This window comes from Alexandromys fortis, unplaced genomic scaffold (assembly GCF_014885135.2).
Source record: "Alexandromys fortis isolate MF-2015 unplaced genomic scaffold, M_Fortis_MF-2015_v1.1 scaffold_1, whole genome shotgun sequence".
Classification (NCBI taxonomy): Eukaryota; Metazoa; Chordata; class Mammalia; order Rodentia; family Cricetidae; genus Alexandromys; species Alexandromys fortis.
In genome coordinates, this window is record NW_026067927.1 from 12,908,451 (window position 1) to 12,927,994 (window position 19,544).

The following is a 19,544-nucleotide window of genomic DNA, read 5'->3' on the forward strand; positions in this document are numbered from 1 at the left end:
CAAGAGCTCACCCGCTGTGGGCTGCACGCCTCTCGCCGACACTGCCGCGGCCATTGGGCCTCACCCTCGACCCGGGGGCGGGGCCTCCGTGCGTAGGCGTGACGTTCCACGCGGCGCGGCCCTCCCGTCACACCCCGCGCCTTCCCACAGTGCTTCGCGACAGCTCGCTATGGAGGCCGGCAGGACTGCGGTGTTGCGCGTGAAGCGGAAGCGTAACGCGGAGCCTGCAGAGGCTCTCGTGCTGGCTTGTAAACGCCTCCGGAGCGGCGAGGTCCAGTCGTCTGCTCAGGAGACGCCGGAGGGTCCGGAGACAGCGGCTGAGAGTAATGTCTTCCGGTTGGTTGCTACCGTGCGCTCCCAGGTAGGAGGTGGGGGTGGACTCAGGAAGGGAGCTTTGAACGCTGCCCCGGCCGTCATCCTTTTCCTGTCGCCCCTCAGGAGGAGCCCATCCAGCAGCTTGTGCGGGCTGCCCTGCGCCCGTCCCGGAGCAGCCAGCTGCGTATCCGCCGCGACCTTCGCGCCTCTGTTCGTGAGGTCCGTAAAGAGGGCCGCTACAGGGTAGTCTCCAACCACCGATCCTCAGGGACCACCAGTGGTTTGGAGTCCCAGTGTGTGTCAGAAGCTGATGGCGATGCAGGCTTCCAGTTGTTGGACCTGGTCCACGAGGAGGGAGACCCAGAGGCGGCTGCCACAGACTGCTGCAGAGTGAGTACTGAATGTCCCTGTTCTACTCCCAAAGGCAGAGACCGCATAAACTCTGAGGATGGATAGCCCACTCTAAACACCCTGTTTTGCCTGTTTGGATTTTGTTATAGTTGTTTCCTTGAGAGTTTTGCTGTGTGGCCCTGATTGACAGAGTACTGGCAATATCCCAAGCAGACCTGTGCACACAGCGGTCCTCCTGTTTCAGCTGCCCCAGCGCTGGGATTACAGGGACGTACCACCAGACGCCTCATGGGAGGCGGGGAGGGGGGTGTGTTGATGTAGTTGTCCAGGCCTTTAATACCAGCACTCAGGACACAGAGGAATGAAGATGTCTTTGTGTTCAAGACCAGCCAGGGCTACACAGTGAGACCCGGTCTCAAAATAAATAAATTGTTGTAGGCCTTTCAAGAAAGTAGATTTGGGCCTATTTAAAATATATACATTATTAGTTAAGAGATTATGTTAGACTTTCGTTGCCCTGAGAAAGGAATTTTTTTTTTTAAAGCTCACAACTTGAGAGATTTGGACCATGGTCGGCCTGCTCAATTGCTGGGGTTCTGTATTAGTGGAATACTATGGCAAGAGGAGTATGGCAGAGCAGACCCTCTATAGAGGCCAGCGAGCACATTGGAGCCAGGTGGTGGTGGCACATGCCCTTAGCTCCAGCACTTGTATGTGGCAGAGGTGGATCTCTGAGTTCGGGATCAGCCTGGTCTACAAATTAAGTTCCAGGACACACAGGACTGTTACACAGAGGAAACTCTATTGGGAGGGGGAGGTATGTTTTCTTAATAATTATACTTCTAAGATTTAACCTAGATAAATAATTCAACAAAAGTACACAGCTATGGCATTAACAAAAGATAACTTGATTTTCTAAGTTGTGCTATATACTTAGCTTTTGTTTGGGCTTTGTTTTGCATTGCTTTTGGGGCAAGTGGTCTTCACCAAACTATATCCCAAACTCTATTTTCCTTTAATTTGTTTAATCTCCAAAAATACTATTAATTAGATACTTTTATCACCATTTTGTTCTTAACTTTTTCAAAAAAGTTTTATTAGCATGTATTGATTATTCATTCGGACATTTTTGTACATCTATACTGTCTTTTGAGCGTATTTGTTCTCTCTACTCACTCCTTCTCAGCCCCTCTTCTCAGTGAACCCTGTTATTATTCTACTGTTATTGCTATGGTCTTTGATTGTGTATGTGTTCCCATGAGTTTACTTTGGATTCTCATAGAAGCATGGGTGAGGGATTTCTAGCTGTGTTACCTGGACTTTTCTGTGTCTGTATGTTTCTTTCTGAGATAGGGTCTTGCTGTGTAGACAAGGCTGTCAGAGAGCTGCCTGCCTCTGACACATCCACATACTGGGATTAAAGGTATGCATTGCTGCACCTGGCTTTATATAGTTCACTAATGTCTGACCACATGCCTACTTTCTGGAGAGAAGACTGACTTAATATTGCAGGAAGACAGAACAGTGCCTCCTGGTGCATACATGGTAAACACTATGCTAACTATGGATACTGGTGTGCCTGGAAAGCTAGTAGCCACCAGCTGATTTGTGTGCTTGCTAAAAGTTAGGTTGGTGATTAAACAATACATAAACTTACAAAACTGAAGTTTCTTAGGGTGATCCAAGAAAAGCAAGCATAATACTTTGGAAAAAAGTAGATAACCTTAATTTGTGAAAATGTTACCATATTAGAGCAGTGGTTCTCAACCTTCCTAATGCTAAGATCCTCTAATACAGTTCCTTGTGTTGTGACCTGAACTATAAAGTTATTTCATTGTACCAGGCAATGGTGCTACACGCCTTTAGTCCCAGCACTCAGGAGGCAGAGGCAAGCCTGGTCTACAGAGCTAGTTCCAGGATAGCCAGGGTACACAGTGAAACCCTGACTCTGGAAAAAAGAAAAAAAAATTGTTACTTCATAACTGTAATTCTGTTATTGTTATGAATTGTAATGTAAATACCTGGTATGCAGTATATCTGATGTGCTACCCCCCAAAGAGGTCGCAATGCACAAGTTGAAAACCACTGACTTTGAGGCAGAACTGCTGTGAAGGAAGAAGGCGTGGTAGAGCTGCATGCAGGTAGTTTGCACACCATAGGCTACAGGTGTCACTCTAAGGAAACAATCTGCTATTGCAGTTAACCTCGTGTGTCTGTTCTTCCTAGGAAAGATAATCTGTACCTATAGTCAGTGGACCAGAGCAAGTTCCTTTCCTTCCACTGGTTGACTGACATGCAGCCCTCAGATAGTGTTAAGTGTTGGTGCTTTCAGGGTCATCTCTACTTTTTAAATGGAATGGCAGTGAAATTAGGTAAGGGCTTGTTTCCCCCAAAATTATCACCATTTTTCAAATGCAGAAATGACATACTCATTTCAATACTGTTTATTATGAAGGCTAATAATTAATTCAAGAACTAGATAATACATGGGGCTATAGAGATGGCTCAGCAGCTTACTTGCTGTTTCATCATGAGGACCTGGGTTTAGTTCCCAGCACCTTAAAAGGCATAAGACACCTTAAAACAGCAGTTTCAAGTAGACCCAGTACCGTCTGCAGTCCAGGCACAGTGTACAAGTAATGTGCATGTAGACAAAGAGGCATATGCACATAACGCGCATATAAACATTTTAAAGCAATAGACATACACAATGATTTGGAGTATTAAGATTGATAGTCTTAAAGATCTGCAACATGGGAAATATGTGTTTAACAGTACAATGTGCTCTGTGTAATATAACTGAAAATATGAGGGCATATATGCAGACATTAAAAATAACTTTTCTGAGGGCTGGTGAGATTGCTCAACAGGTAAAGGTACAATCCCTGGGGCCCACACGTGCATCATGGTACACCCATGTAGTACCGTCCTGGTTTCCTTTCTGTTGCTGCGATACATTATGAACAAAAGTGACAGGGTAGTAAAGGGTTTAGGAAAGGCAGGAACTTGAAGCAGAAACCATGCAGAATGCTTCTTTTATTGTTGTGGGCCTAAGGAAGAACATAATAGCAAAGAGTATTCAAAAAAACCTGTAGAAGCAGGAAGAGACTAGGCATGTGTGGAGATAAGAATCTGGAATACCGCCTGCACTCCCAGTAGTTGGGAGGCAGAGACCCGTCTGGTGTATACCGCAAGTTCCCTGCCAGTCAGGGCTACATAGTGAAATGTAGCCTGACTCAAAACAGTATAAAAAGCATCTTGAACAAAGCATGAAAGACAGTAACAGGCCTTCACTTACCCAATCCTTAGAACATTATTTGACTCTTATTGCTGTCATCTGTTTTCTTTGTAGACATCTGATCCAGATGTGATCCTCTGCAATTCTGTAGAGCTGATCCGTGAGAGACTGACTATTTCTGAAGATGGACCACAAGTGGAGCCCCAGAAGGACCCAAAGCACGATGATGACTATGTATATGACATTTACTCTATGGAAATGGCCCCTCTAGAATGGATTGAGGACATCCTGTCTGTGCAGCCCTACAGCCAGGAGTGGGAGCTGGTAAGGGGTCCAAGAGAAGGAAGACATTTTTTAGGGTGCTTTGACTTCCTAGACCTTACTCTTTTTTGGTTTTGTTTGCTCTTAAATTTTAAAATTAATTTTAATTAGTATGTATGCCATGGTACGTGTGGAAGTCAGAAGACAACTTGTTCTTTCTACCATGTTGGCTCCTGGGTCATCAGGCATGGTGGCAAGTACCTTTAACCACTAAGTCATCTTGCTATCCTTCCTTGTTGAGATAGGGTCTCATGTAGCCCAAGCTGGCCTCAAACTTGCTATGTACCTAGAAATAAATTTCTGATCCTTCTATCTCCAGAATGCAAATGCTGGGAATATAGTCTCGTACCACCATTCCTGGCTTCCTTCACTGTCCTCCTTTAGAAAGTTTGGGGGTGGGGGCAATGTGTGAATGCATGTTCCTGTTTATTGGAGCACATGGAGGCCCAAAGTCAAAATTGAGTGTCTTCCTTGAAGTAGGGTCTCTCACTGAAGCCAGAGCTCTCCAATCCTAATAAATTAATGAAACAGATTGCTCGAGGGGTGCATATCTCTGATCCTGTGCTGGGATCTCAGGCAGGCTACCCAGCCCACCCAGCTTTACATGGGTTCTGGATATCCAAACTCTGGTGCTTAAGCTTGTACAGCAAGTATTTTATCCACTAACCATGTTCTAGTCCCCCCTTTTGTTTCTGAAACAGTATCACTATGTAGCCCAGGCAGGCCTTGAACTTTGGCGATCTAAATTGCCTCAGCTTCCCCAATATTGGGATTACAAGCATATAACACCAGAGACACCTGGCTATGGACTCCACTCTTGATGTTTGGGGTTTTTTTTGTTTTGTTTTGTTTTGTTTCTTTGGCTTTTGAAGACAGTGTTTCTTTGTATAATAGCTCTGGCTATCCTGAAACTTGCTTTGTAGACCAGGCTAGCCTCAAACTTAGAGATCCACCTGCCTCTGCCTCCCAAGTGCTGGGATTAAAGGCATGTGCCACCACTGCCTGGCTAGAATCCACTCTTTAATAAACATTGTTCTAGTTCTTGTTTTTGCTTAAAAGGAAAATTCTATTCTAAATGGTCTATAGAAACCCCCTTGTTTAATGCAGCAAATATATTAAATGCAGACTACCTACTCGGAAAGTTTTGTTCATAATCAATCTTCAGATGTCTTGGAATCTTGATGTCTTTTTGAAGAGGACCTAGGTTTGAGTCCCAGAATTGTCAAAACTAGACATTAGCATGAATAAGAACAAAAAAAACTTGTCGGACGGTGGTGTTGAGAATCCCAGCACTTGAGAGGCAAAGGAAGGCGGCTCTCTATGCCTGATCTACAGTGCAAGTTCTAGGACAGCCAGGCGGTTACACAGAAAAACCCTGACTTAAAGAAAAAACACAAAACAAAACTTTTATGTGCTCTCTGCCCACCACTTTCAAACCATTTGCATGCTGATGCCCAGAGGCCAGAAGAGTGTGTTAGATCTTCTGGAAGTGAACTTATAGAAAATTATAAGGCGTAAAGTAGGTGCTAGGAATTGAACCTAGGTCCTCATCAAAAAAAGAAAAAAATCAAGTGCTTTGCTGAGAGGTGGTGGCAGAGGCCAAGTGGATCTCTGAGTTTGAGGCCAGCCTGGTCTACAGAGTGACTTCCAGGACAGCCAAAGCTACACACAGAAACCCTGTCTCAAAAAAAAAAAAAAAAAAAAATTATCAAGTGCTCTTAATTGCTGAGTCATCTCACCATCCCCCAAGAATAGAAACAGTTAAATTTTTTATTATTTATTTATTTTTGGTTTTGGTTTTTTGAGACAGGGTTTCTCTGTAGCTTTGGAACCTGCCCTGAAACTCGCTCTATTAGACCAGGCTGACCTCAAACGCCCTGTCTCTGCCTCCCAAGTGCTGGAATTAAAGGCATGCACCACCACTACCCAGCAACATTTTAAATTTTAAAAAATAGCCAGGCATGCTGGTATACGTCTTGAATCCCAGCATTTAGGAGACAGAGGTAGGCAGGTTTCTGTGAGCAAGCTCTAGGCCAGTCAGGCCTATATAGTAAGACCCTGTCTCAGAAGAAGAGAATGAAAATTTCTTTAACATCCTAACTCCATTTTTTCTTTTTAAATGTTAAGATTTGGGCTTAAGAGATGGCTACTCTTTCAGAGGTCCCAAGTTCAATTCCCAGCAACCACATGATGGCTCACAATCATCTATAGTGGGATCTGATGCCCTCTTCTGGCATGAAAGTGTACATGCGCACTCATACACTAAGTCTTTAAAAAATTAGAAATAAGCTGGGCAGTGGTGGCGCATGCCTTTAATCCCAGCACTCAGGAGGCAGAGGCAGAGGCAGGCAGATCTCTGTGTGTTCGAGCCCAGCCTGGTCTACAGAACAAGTTTCAGTTCAGGCTCCAAAGCTACAGAGTAACGCTGTCTTGAAAAACCAAATAAACGAATGAATAGAAAAACCTTGCTTTAAAAAGAGTTTAGCTGAGGCCGGGCAGTGGTGGCGCACGCCTTTAATCCCAGCACTCGCGAGGCAGAGGCAAGCAGATCTCTGTGAGTTTGAGACCAGCCTGGTCTACAAGAGCTAGTTCCAGGACAGGCTCCAAAACCACAGAGAAACCCTGTCTCGAAAAACCAAAAAAAAAAAAAAAAAAAACAGTTTAGCTGAGTAGTGGTTGGCCTTTAATCCCAGTACTGGGGAGGCAGAAACAGGTGGAGCTCTGTGGGTATCATTGGGGACCTCTATTACCAATTTTGCAGATAAGTTGCGCTCACCTTAGACAACTATGTCGTCTCTGATCCTGCTCTCCTGTACTATTTATTCTGACCCTGACCTTCTGACCTTTGGCATCACCCAGTCCTTCAAGAATCTGAAGATGAATGCCACTACCTCCTCTACACTCATCACCCTCTGATGATATTGGAATGTGGTGTCTGCAGCTAGAGTGGAGTTAAGATTATACAGTCTCCTGTAAAGCAGAGTCAGATGAACTCTGAATCTGCCATTTTTACATTGTACCTTTACTTTAATCCGCCCTTATGCCAGTAGATTCCCATAAGGAACATAACTTAAGAGGTTTTAGACTTAAACTGGTATTTATGTTGAGATGCTCAGGTGAATGAAGATCAGCAACCAGAAGATACATATGAAGATGATGATGATGATGAAAACAGTGAGAATAATTGGCGCAATGAGTACCCAGACGAAGAAAGCAGTGATGAAGATTCTAGAGGTGGGTAGCAACCCAGATGGGGAGGGACTGATAGGAGTAAAGACTGACGGGAAGATGTAATTCATTGATGGGTATGTTGTAAATGGCTAGCGTTCCCTCTCTTTCCAGGGGAACTACTGGGGTATAATATACTGGGGTACAGAACTACTAGGTCCTAATTTTTAACTAGTTACTGCCTATGTATGGGAAGTCATTTCACTTCTTGAACATCATTTTCTCTAAAAATGAGACAATATTGGATCAGCTTTAGCATTTGGTAGATTGTGTAGCACATTCTTTCCCCTATTCCCATCAAGCAAGAAAGTATTAACAGGGTTGGAAAGATGCTTAATGTCTAAGAGCTTTGGCAGCTTTTGAAAAGATCTAGGTTCTCTGAGTTGTGTCAATGGCAGCTCACAACACAATCATCAATTTCCATTCCATTCAGTTCCAGGGAACCCTATGTCCTTTTCCGACTTTTGTGGGCACCAGGCATACATGGGATGCACATACATACATACATTCATGAAAAACACTCAGATACATTAAAAAATAAATAAGAGAACTCGGCGTGGTAGTGCATGCCTTTAATTCCAGACTTGGGAGACAGATGGACCCGAATTAAGGCTAGTCTGGTTTACAAAGTGAGTTCCAGAACAGCCACAGCTAGACAGAAACCCTTTCTTGGGGAAGAAAACCAAACATACCGGCCAGCAAGTCTAGCAACATGAGTTGGATCTCCAGAACCCTTGATATGGAAGCAGCACCAGCTTTCACAAATTGTCATCTGACCACCACACCTGTACGCTCCATATATATTGGCTCGAGCGCGCATTTTATGGAGAATAAAGTCCTTATCTCCTTATAGGCTCTAATGAATACAACAGCCTCAGCGAGGAGGAAAGCAGCAGCAGGCAGTTGGTGTGGAGCAAGTACCCTTTGGATGTACAGAAGGAGTTTGGCTATGATAACCCCCATGATCTGGATTCGGATTGATGGTCTCCTGAGATTCTTCCATAAGCCCTTGAGGACTGACTGCAGTGTCATCATCTTAGGATGCCTAACTGAACATGTAAAAGGAAAAACTATGCCCCAGCACAGCAAAGACCTAACTAAGGGCTCTTATAAGTGATTAAGTGAAGCCAAGCATGCTGGCTCCTGCCTGTAATTTCCAGCATTCAAGAATCTGGGAGTAAAAGGAGCACTGAAAATGGAAGGCTAGCCTAGACTACATAGAAAGTTTTAGGCTAACCTGAGCAAAATTAAGATTCTATTTTAAAAAAAAAAAGTGAGTTATCCTACAGTCTGGAAAATGTGAAACCTCCAGCCCAGGTGGTTTTTCTGTGATCCCACATCTATGCTCTAGCCTAAAGCAGCTGGAGGGAGGAAGCTATTTCACCGGCAGTCAATTTACCTTCCCTACTGGAATGCCTGCCTCCAATGAAGCGTGTTTTCTTTGATGGATGTCCTCTCTACAAGGGCAACAGTGCCTCCCCTGCCTGAACTATGGGAAGTAACTCCTCTCCCCCTTTGGACTATAATGGTCATAAAGACTGCTGTCATCTTTTGGTAGTGGTGTTAAGGAACAGTATTATGTGCTATTCTCTAATAAAAATTAACTTTTTAAACTTTTTACCCAGAAGCAAGCAATTCTTTTAAATCCTTTTTAACCTGCTTATCTTAGGTGTTTTCTCCTCAGAAACAAGATTAGTGAGACAGACATTTAAGAATTAACTTTATACACTAAAGTTAACTGTTTACAGCACTTAGAAAAAACAGGTTACAGTTGTCCCTTAGTATACCATGGCCCATTGGTTCCAGGACTGACAGAATCAAGTACCTTAATATAAATTGTCATAGTATTTGCACATATAATCTACGTCCTTCAGATTATAAAAATCTAATGTAAACGCTATCTAAATTGTACCACTGCTCTTTGGGGAAGGACAAGAATAAATATGTACATGGTTAGAATAGGCACATTTTTCCCAAAATACCTTTTGTTTTTGGTTGGTTTGTTTGTTTTTGATGTTTTGAGACAGTTTCTCTGTAGCTTTTGCGTCTGTCCTGGTACTAGCTCTGTAGACCAGGCTGGCCTTGAACTCACAGAGATCCACCTGCCTCTGCCTCCCAAGTGCTAGGATTTAAGGCATGCTCCACCACCACCCAGCTTCCAAAATACTGTTTTTTTAAAATCTACCCACCATCAATAAGACTTTTGTTACCAGAACTCTTACAAGCATTTCCTACTCATTTTCTGAATCTCAGCTGCAGATGTAGTATTACTGTCTAGCAGAACTTTCCACAGCATGTTCTGTGTATGCACTGTGCAATTGTATGGCTGCTGAGCACTTGAAATATGATTGGTACAACTGAGAAACCTCAGGGATTTTTGTTTGGCGGTGAGGGTGAGACAGTCTCTCTTTGCTGTGGCTGTCCTGGAGCTCACTATGCAGACCAGGCTGGCAATGAACAAGAAGAAAGCCAACTACCTCTGCCTCCCTGGTGCTGGAATTAAAGGTGTGAGCCACCACAACCAGCATTAGGAGGTTTTTGCTTGGTTGGGTTTTTTGGGGGGAGGGGACGTCAAGACAGGGTTTCTCGGTGTTACCCTGACTGTCCTCAAGATCTATTTGCCTCTGGAGTGCTAGGATTAAAGGTGGGGCCACTACCACCCACCCACCCTGCCACCAGTATTTTGACTTTCTTTTTAAACTGTAACTTGCAATCTTGCTTTAGTCTTCCAAGTGCTATCAATTTGGTTGGATTTTTATTTCATTTTAACTTGGCTTCATGTGGCTAGTAGTTACTGTAGTAGATACTGTATAGGTCTAGGGAAATAACCTTCAGAACATTCAATTCAGCAAATGCCCTCTTAGCCTGTGATAGCTGATTCCTGGGAAAATGAATTGCACAGATGCTTTCTTCTACTACTTACAAGTTCATAAGCCTCTCTGTTCATTCTTTTACTCTCTGTCTATCAGACTCCCTACTTGGTAGTTCCTACCTACAGGAGGTATTAAATTGGTCAAATTGGTCTAATTTGTGTACTTGTGTTTATTGCAACTAATCAAACTATCCCAGTTACTTTATTCTAAATATCAATGAACAATTCAGTGTTTCTTTAATATTAATTCAGTAATATGCAGTGGTATTCTAACAGTCACCTTGATCTGTAGTCATACAAGCAAGACCAACATCCCGTTTTCCGCTATAGCGTGCTCACTGCTTTATATGTGTTCATTAGGTTTTTTTTTAATATTTATTTATTATGTATACAATATTCTGTCTGTGTATATGCCTGCAGGCCAGAAGAGGGCACCAGACCTCATTATAGATGGTTGTGAGCCACCATGTGGTTGCTGGGAATTGAACTCAGGACCTTTGGAAGAGCAGGCAATGCTCTTAACCACTGAGCCATCTCTCCAGGCCTTCATTAGGTCTTGCTAACATTAAAGGGCCAACAACTTCACAGACTGTACCTAATACAAAAGGAACAAACTGTACTACTCACTGTAAATGGGATTAGAACTCCAGGAGGTAGATTCAAAGAGACAAAGACCTGGTGGGAAGAATTCTACCATGAATCATGAGTGCTATAGGAAGTCTGGCTTCTTTCCCACAGAAAGGGTTCCTGGGAAAAGCTGTGTTCAGCTCAGAGGGGAAAAATGCTGTCACAGTCACTAAGCAAGTATTAGAGCATCCTGAGTGTGAGGTTCCTCCTCTCAGAATCCACTGGAGGGCAGCAAATTCCTGGGATTAGCTGGTTTAAGGGCCAAAGACCACTAAAACCAGGGTCACACTCTGCTTAAAAACTTAGTTCCATCTCGAAAAACCAAAAAAAAAAAAAAAAAAAAAAAAACAAAAAAAAAAACAACTTAGTTCCAGAAGAGCCTTGGAATGGGTGCCAACTTGGCTCAGACATGAATCATGTTTGCATGGTTTAAGCAAGTCAGTCTTTGCATAATACACCTTACCAGGCCAGAATTTATTCTACAAATCCCCAACCTATGGCAGAAACCCACAAGCTCTCACAAATGCATTCCCATAACCAAAAGCAACTATGATTACACTCCCCTAAGTCTTTTTTTTTTAATTATGTATACCTAAGTCTTTATTGAGCAAGCATATATCCAAGGTTACCCCTTTGCAACTAGGACCAGTTTGGTAAATAAAAAGGATCAGAAGTTGAGAATGCCTCATAGTAGTTATCTGTTTGATTTGATTTCACGAATTCCCAAACTTAAAGATAAATGTCCATGGAGAATGCCAAAACAGAGGTTCTTGTGTGTCCAAGATGACAGTGTCTAAGGACATCCCAAGACAGTTGTGCAATCCAGTGTAGACACACTACCCACAAAGATCCAAGTCTATTGTTTTGGCCTCAACTGGTAACCTCGCCCAGGTCACCACAATTAGCTGGTTACCACCCTTTCCCAGGAGCCAGACTGAGGTTGAAGCTGTTTTCTCCTGCAGTCTTCACTGATCTTCACAGGGAGAAAATAAAGATACACAAGTACCATATACTTTCAAATTTTAATCTCACCAGCTCTTGAACAAGAGAAGACAAACAGGTGTGCTATTCCATGACCCAAAATGATTGAGTGTGAGCAAAGCCTGAAGCCAGTGTGGTTCCACTTCCAGCACCAGAGTGGGCTTGTAAGAGTCTACACAGCAAACCTCACACAGGCCCTTAGAGAACACACTATTTGATGACTTGAATCGATGAGATGTTCTCCAAGTTCACTGAGAACTGATGAATCAGGTAATTTACCTGAATTCCAAAACATTCCAGGCCTCTTGCACTTTACAACAGAGATCCAGAGATTTACTTCCTATCAATTAGAACAAAGGCCAAAAGTCTTAATAAAACAAAGGATTATCCTTCAAAATAACAATATTACCAGACTTATGTAATATGCAAGGGCAGATCATCTGGAGCTGAGCCAGGTGATAGTAACATGTGACTTATCTATATATTAAAGTGTAACAGGTACATGTTTTAAAATATCCTTTGATTTTGTTCTTGATACAGGGTCTTACTTTGTAGGCTCAGATAATATGGTACTCACTGTGTAGCCCAGGCCAGCTGTGAACTTCAGCAACTCCTGTCTCAGCTTATTGAGTGCTAGGATCACAGGTGCTCACCACCATGTCCAGCCCTAAAAATCCTTTAACTTCACCTTCATAATAACAACAATGATAATAGTAATGTTCAACAGATTATGTGAAACATGGTCAGGATTTGACCTATTACATTGAGACATCTCTGAGAGTTGAGCAAAAAAAAAAAAAAAAAAAAAAAAAAAGACAGGATCCTGTTAGCCCAGAGTGGCTGCTTCAAGTTCAAACTCTTTCTGCATCACCAATGCCAAGTGCTCAGGTTACAGGTGTCTACCACCACACCAGCTAAGATACTTTTTTTTCAAACAATTTATTATTGCATCCTATAGACAAATAATCACTAATGGTTTGCTAAAATTGGTGTCCTGGATTAAATATCAATAAATAGTGAAATATAGGAGTTGGAATTTGGTAACAGTAGTGACTTGTCCAGGTAGTAGTAGAGATGCTCCCACTCAGCTGGAGTAGTGAGGTTTTCTTTCAGCCCATGTTTCAAGGGCTCCACAGCACCATGGCTTCAGCTAAGAAAGAGGCAATTAAGTGGCCAAGCCAATTTCTTTATGAGCCAGAAGCTCACCTCCTTGTTTAAGGATTTTGACCACAGTGCTAAAATGATCTGAGCAAAGTCAATCCGACAAGCAGCACCTCCTCAAGGAGATGTGTGGGTACTCTGTACACAGTGACCCACAAATGAGAAGTCCCAACAAGAGGACCCATGCCCAGACCCTGGAGAGTCAGCCTTCTCCCGTCAGGCTTATTCTCTGCTTGAACATGAAGTTAGTTCCAGGGCAGGGACTGATGTTCTTCTTGTGGAGTTCAGGAAAGGGGCATACATTGATCCCATGTCAGTTAAATAAAGTCTTGCTGTTCGTGCTACCCAACAAAAAAGGAGGAACACAATGTTTTCCCTAAGGAAGAATTTTAGGCCACAGGAAGAAATGGCGCATTTCAGGCCTCTAAAATCAAGTAGCTGGACTTGGTCAGAGGAAAACTTCCCAAGAAGGAGCCCCACTATGAAGACTCCTGGCTTAAACTAGAAATAGCTGTGAACCATAAGCCGTATCTGTCAACCTAACATTCCCTCTTTGCCCATTACAATGCACCAACAGGCTGTACCTATCCACCAGAAGAAGCGAAACAAAATCAATCTCCTACCCCAACATCCCCTCCCACTGTAGTCCCCATCTTCAGGCTAGTCTGATCAGTATCTTTCCGTAGCTTACCAAAGAGAGCACTGGCCCTGAGCCCCCTTACAGAATGTGGGCCAAGAGGTTCATTTAATTCAGAAGGCTTAGGTTACTGGTCTTTGGTGGCTGTGGTCACAGTCTCTGGGCTTCAGGGAATGTCATCTCTGGTTTCTACTCAGTTTTCCTCTCAACATTTTTCTCTTCAGCTACATCCAGCTCAGTCAAGACACAGAAGCAAAGCTTCTGGGTTACTCTGGTGACAGTAGCTAAGTGAAAATAAGAAACACAGTATTTAGCAAACATACTTTGTTACAGTTCCAAATTGAACACCAGAAGGCTGAAAGCTTGTCTGTGACTCCTTCCCACCCACCCCTTCCACATACCAAGCCTGACTTTGTCATTTACAACCAAACCTCTCTATTCCAAACCCAGGTGTGGTGGTACACACCCATAAAGGTAAAGGCAAGATGATGAGTTTAGAGTCATCCTCAGCTACATTGTGAGTTCAAGATCAGGGTTACACAAAAATCCTGCCTCAAACATAACAAACCAAACACCAAAAACCAGATAGTGCTTTAACCCTAGAATAGACACAAAAATGGGCAGCCAGGTTTTACCCCCTTCCATTAGGTAAGGTGGAAGAGCTGGTAGCCTCGGCATGGACCTGAGCATAAGCATACAGCCAGCATGAGTCAAAGCAACTCACCCAGAACATTCCTAACAAAGAGTGGCCTCCGGGACTCTGGCAGGTAAACACCCAGGAAGTAGACAGGGACCCCAGAGAGGGCAATCCCAATGCCAATGAGGGAATTGATGGTGTCACTGAAGAGGGGTACGGCCACCAAAAACAAGGAGCATATGCAAAACACGATGGGAAAAAAGAGGCTCAGCTGAAATAGAGGAAAGTGAGATTTAGTAGGGTGGGATGAAAGAATACAGCCTGACCAAAAGATACTTTAAGAATGGGACCCTAAATAAATAAATCTTTAGAAAAGAAAATTCAGCCTAAAAATGGGTCTGGAGAGATGGCTCAGCAGCTAAAAAAAGCACTGGCTGCTCTTCCAAAGTATCTGGATTCAATTCCCAGCACCCACGTGGCAGCTTATAGTTCCCTATAACTCCAGTTCCAAGGGATCTGACACCCTCATATAGACTTACAAGCAGGCAAAACCCCAACATACATTAAATAAATAAAAATAAATAAATAAATTCAGTTAAAGACGAGAACCTATTTCTACTAGTATGCATGAGCTCTGCCTGCTGAGCCCTTCTTGGCTACATAATTCCAAAGCTAATCTGGACAACAGGAGGCCTTATCTTTTTTCTCCCCCTTTTTAAACAGGGAGGTGCTGACCTTGAGAGGTCGAGGCCAGTCAGGCTCTTTCCAGCGAAGGTAGAGCTGTCCAACAACAGACAAGCCCACAAAAAACCAGTAGCTGAAGCTGAAGTAGTTGATGAGCAGGAAAACATCCTTCACGACGAGGTAGATGAGTGCCATGGTGCACTGTGGGGTGGGTGGTGGGGAAGAGAAGTGAGGATTACTTCCAGCCATACTAGGAGACTCTACCATCAGCAGTCTGTCAGATCTGAAATAGCTTTACCAGATTAGCTCTGGTTTTCAGTGACCCTCACTTGGCATCGGATAGATCCATTATCCACATTAACGTTCAAGGCAACATCTCCACCTCTACCTATACTCAGCACCCCACCCCCACCATTGCAAGCACTTTGGTTAACAAGGTAGCTTCTTCCTTTCTGATGGCAGACAGGGAGGCCCTCAACACTCCAACCAAAGTAAGAATTACATTGTTAACCTAGAGTTCTTGAGGCCAGGGTCCAAACTACTTGGCAGGGTGGGCAGTGGTAGCCTACGTTTTAATCCCAGCACTCAGGAGGCAGGGACAGGTGGATCTCTGTGAGTTTGAAGCCAGCCTGGTCTACAGCACAAATTCCAGGACAGGCACCTTCTGAAGCACTACATGGGAGGCTGAGGCAAGAAGGTCTAGAGCAATGGTTCTTTACCTTACTAATGCTGTGACCCTTTAATACAGTTCTTCAGGTTGTGGTGACCCTCAACCATAATATTATTTTTATTGCTATTTCATAATTGTAATTTTGCTACTGTTATGAATCATAATGTAAATAGCTAATATGCAGGTGGTCTTAAAATTCTGTGAAAAGGTCATTCAATCCCCCAAAGGGGTCCTGACCCACAGGTTGAGAGCCACTTGATCTAAAACTCAAGAGCAGCTTAGCCTATTTAAGAAGGCCTTGTCTGGGGCAGGGGAAAATGAAGAAATGGTAGGTTCGGCATATAGGACAGTGGTAGGATACCTGACTCATATATGGGGCTCTAGGTTCCATCCCAAACACTACAGAAAAGATGATGAACTGTGCTTCAAATCTTGAAACAAAGCCTATAGTGTAAGTTAGGAATCCTGCATAAACCTGTCCAAGCCCACATTCTCCCAGCTGAGCTTACATTGAACAATAAAGCTGGCACAGGTGTAAAGCGCTCAATATGGATCATTGACAGAAGGTTCGGGAGGTGGCCCTCACGTGAGCCCACGAAAAACAACCTGTAAGAATATGAAATGTATCAGCAGCAGCAGTCTCAGAGCCCCAGAAAAAAAAAAAAATCAGGGGACGGGCTCTCAGGCTTCATATACACCCAGCCCATTACTCGTATTACCCATAAATGTCTTCAACTATTAGCACCTCACCACTATCCAGGAATGCTCATCCACCACTATCCATTAACCACTCCAGGCCTTCAGCGATGAAACTCCGTATCCACCAACATTCCTACTGCTGAACCAGAATCCTCACCAACATCCTACAGGTGTGTTTCCACCACCTGATGACATTCCAATCCATCCCACCAGGGTACACCTATTCTGCTATAGTACAAATTTACAGCTACCACAATGGCCTTTTTAAAAAGATAAGGTCTCCTTTGTAGGTCTGGTTGGATTCAAACTTGAGAGCCTCCTGTTTCAGTTGGGACTGCACAGCCCTTCTTTTAAAAGCCATCATGGGAGCTGGAGCAATAGTACCCAGTAAAGAGTACTACTCTTGAACAGGTGCCCCTGTAACTGGAGTTAATGGTTGTGAGCTGCCACCCAGGTGCTAAGAATAGTCTATTATCAGAAAAGTTAAAGTACCTTGATGAAGCAAAGATGGATGCATTTAGGCCCCCAAAGCAGGACAGGGCAACAGCAATGGGGATGGTCCAGCTAAACATGCCAAATGTCTGGTCAGCAAATGTCTGGAGACAGAGCAAAGAAGGGACAATTTATCTATGATATCAATATCAATACAGGACAGTTTATCTATGATCTCTGAACAGAGGCAGTCACTACTAACCCATCCACCCTCTGCCCTCTGCAGACCAATCCCTCACAATGGAGAGCTGGAGTTGCTGTAGAAAAGGACTGGACCATCCAGGAGTGAAGCACCATGTGATTCTCAGGAAATGGTGAAGACCCCCCACACACACACAAGAGACTCACCACAGCCACAGCGTCACTGTCATGGACATCCTGAATTTTCAGCACTGTATAATAGGCCACGTTTGTCAGGATGTAGATGAGTGTCACAATTGGCATAGAAATCCCAATGGCCAAGGGCAAATTTCTGTGAGGACAAGTCAAATAGGACTACCTAGAACCAACCTCCCCTGAGAATGAAAACTCATCCAGCACCCACTGCAATTTCCTAACACTTAACAGTTCACTGCTGCCAGGTCTTTGAGATGGGCTCCTCTCCCCCACATGCCCTAGGGCAGGTCTGCTTCCCTGCTCCTGGGCACTTTCCCTGAAAGGGGGCACGTGATTAGTTTATCCTACCAGATTAGGTTCAATGAGTCACATATGGCTTTATTACATTCTTGCATCTGTGATCTCAGGATAAAGGCAGGAGCAATATACTCTGGGAACTAGAAACTAGGCTGGGGACCTGGTAGGCTCAGGCTGCAGTCTCACTACCACCGGGCAAAGTCCTGCCACCGCAGCCTTAGCTGGGTCTACTGCTGCCCACTAACACCGCCTATAGGAAGGAGCTCTCCAATGGAACAGGAGGGTGAGAGCCAAGGGCTTTCCCACATTCGCTCACTCCCATCCTAGCCCCCAATGCCTCCTAACTGGAGAAGGGGAGCAGGAAGTGGAAGAGGGGATGAGACAGAGGGAGGAGGTACGAGAAGAGGGCAATTGTGCCCATCATCAGCAGGAGTTCCAGCCAAGATGGAGAATGTGATCTCGCCTTTACCTTTCTGGGTTTTTGATCTCTTCTGTTACAAAATTAAGGGTGTCCCAACCTGAGTAAGAGAAGAGGGCAGAGTAGAGGGCAAGAGAGAGGTTTCCCACATCCCACGAGGAACCCTCAAAGGCATTCTCAAAGTGCTCAGTGTGTCCTGTGGGGCAGAAGTGGGTGGGAGACCAGGTGAAAGGAAGAGAGAGGAGGAATATGGAGAAGATAAAGGATTCAGAGGGAGAATTAAAAAGATGAAACAAACGAGAGGGAAAAAAGGCAAAAACAAACAGGACAGGGGAAGAAAAAAAAAAAAAACATCATTTAATACCAAAACAACAACAATTAGAAACTCTGCACCTCACCACCCCAACTACTCCCTCAGGTTAAGTTTTCTTTAGTAAAACTATATGATATCAAGAAAACAAAAGCATTCCTGGCTGCACTCTGAGAAACACTTCTTCCAAGACCATAATGAATTTCCATTTCCTGGAAGGGACCTCAGTTCTTCCTATTTTGACTTCACTAGTCATTTTACACAAAGCAGTAATTTCTACTGACAATAACCTTCCAGCAGGTGCTCTTAGCTCAGATAAATGTACAATTTGGACTTGTGGGTTATCAGCCTCTTGGAGAATCTGAGGCTGTAGAGTAACTGAGGTCTTCTTATCTCTTACTGGGCCAACCCCACCCTTCAGCACTCCAACCCAAGCCAAAGCAACTGTCCTCCTCCTTAGAGGCCTTTGAAGACCTGCGTAGCTGCTCAGGACAGACATCCAGACAACATGGGGTTTTTACAAGAGTAAGCCTTCTATGGTGCTTGTCATCACCCCAGCAGAAAGAAGGCTCAGTGGCTAACCACTTACAACTCCAGCTCCAGGGAGATCTGACCCCTCTGTTAGCCTCCACAGGACCCACACACATGGCATAAACACAAACACACACAAAGTAAAAAATATTAAAAAGGCCGGGCAGTGGTGGCACATGGATTTAATCCCAGCACTTGGGAGGCAGAGGTCAGTGGATCTCTAAATCCAAGGCCAGACTTGTCTAAAAAACTAGTTTCATGAGAGCAAGGGCTGTTAAACAGAAAAACCCTATCTTGGGGGGGACAGAAAAAAAATATTAAAAAGAAAGCCTATACCCAGATCTCAATGTGGCAAAAGATGTAGGCATGCAGTAAGAGCGTCCAGGGGTATCAGTTACTGCACACAGCAGTGGTTCTCGAAGGCACACATTTTGGAGGAAAAACTACTCAATAGCCCAGTTTTACTCTAGATATTCCTGAGATCTCAAAGACATCTACATGCCTGACTGCAGTTACTCAGCAGGTTTCCTGGGCTACCTGGGCACTTCATAAAAGCATGTCTTTGGGCTGGAGGAATCACTTGTCTAGTATACATGTAGACCTGAGTCTCTGATCCTCAGGACCATGCACACATAAAAACTTCTTTAATTTTCAATTTCAAATCAATAGGTCTGAGATGATGGGCTCAGCTCCCCAGGTGACTGCAAATGTAGCTATGTTTGGGAATGATAAAGAAAAG

At 43.9% G+C, this 19,544-nt stretch overlaps 3 protein-coding genes across 4 annotated transcripts in view; 1 reads left to right on the forward strand and 2 right to left on the reverse strand.

The window, feature by feature from the left end:
• Nucleotides 1-146, reverse strand: part of Prmt7 (protein arginine methyltransferase 7) — a 38,318-nt gene extending 38,172 nt beyond the window's left edge. Inside the window, exon 1 of the mRNA XM_050143957.1 lies at nt 12-146. The gene's annotated coding sequence lies outside the window, so the exon portion shown is untranslated. The remainder of the gene's footprint in view (nt 1-11) is intronic.
• Nucleotides 137-9,073, forward strand: Slc7a6os (solute carrier family 7 member 6 opposite strand). The gene is made up of 5 exons (XM_050143969.1): nt 137-361; nt 439-705; nt 4,019-4,228; nt 7,342-7,459; nt 8,307-9,073. Exons 1-5 carry the CDS (start codon nt 170-172, stop codon nt 8,432-8,434), a joined length of 915 nt encoding a protein of 304 aa, XP_049999926.1. The 5' UTR covers nt 137-169; the 3' UTR covers nt 8,435-9,073.
• Nucleotides 9,074-11,960: 2,887 nt separating this feature from the next.
• The window catches only part of Slc7a6 (solute carrier family 7 member 6), a 28,529-nt gene continuing 20,945 nt past the window's right edge, over nt 11,961-19,544 (reverse strand). The window contains exons 5-11 of one of the 2 annotated variants that reach the window (XM_050143964.1): nt 18,016-18,160; nt 17,262-17,385; nt 16,914-17,017; nt 16,232-16,328; nt 15,104-15,253; nt 14,456-14,639; nt 11,961-14,015 (exon numbers count right to left, since the gene is read on the reverse strand). In XM_050143964.1, the coding sequence (XP_049999921.1) occupies nt 13,921-14,015; nt 14,456-14,639; nt 15,104-15,253; nt 16,232-16,328; nt 16,914-17,017; nt 17,262-17,385; nt 18,016-18,160 (899 nt within the window). In that variant the 3' untranslated portion in view covers nt 11,961-13,920. The remainder of the gene's footprint in view (nt 14,016-14,455; nt 14,640-15,103; nt 15,254-16,231; nt 16,329-16,913; nt 17,018-17,261; nt 17,386-18,015; nt 18,161-19,544) is intronic. The other variant, XM_050143966.1, reaches the window with a different exon arrangement.

Coding starts and splice junctions, on each gene's coding strand:
- Slc7a6os (XM_050143969.1), top strand. CDS start 170: ATGGAGGCCGGCAGGACTGCGGTGTTGCGCGTGAAGCGGAAGCGTAAC. Junction 4,229..7,341: donor ACAGCCAGGAGTGGGAGCTG/GTAAGGGGTCCA, acceptor TGAGATGCTCAG/GTGAATGAAGATCAGCAACC. Junction 7,460..8,306: donor CAGTGATGAAGATTCTAGAG/GTGGGTAGCAAC, acceptor ATCTCCTTATAG/GCTCTAATGAATACAACAGC.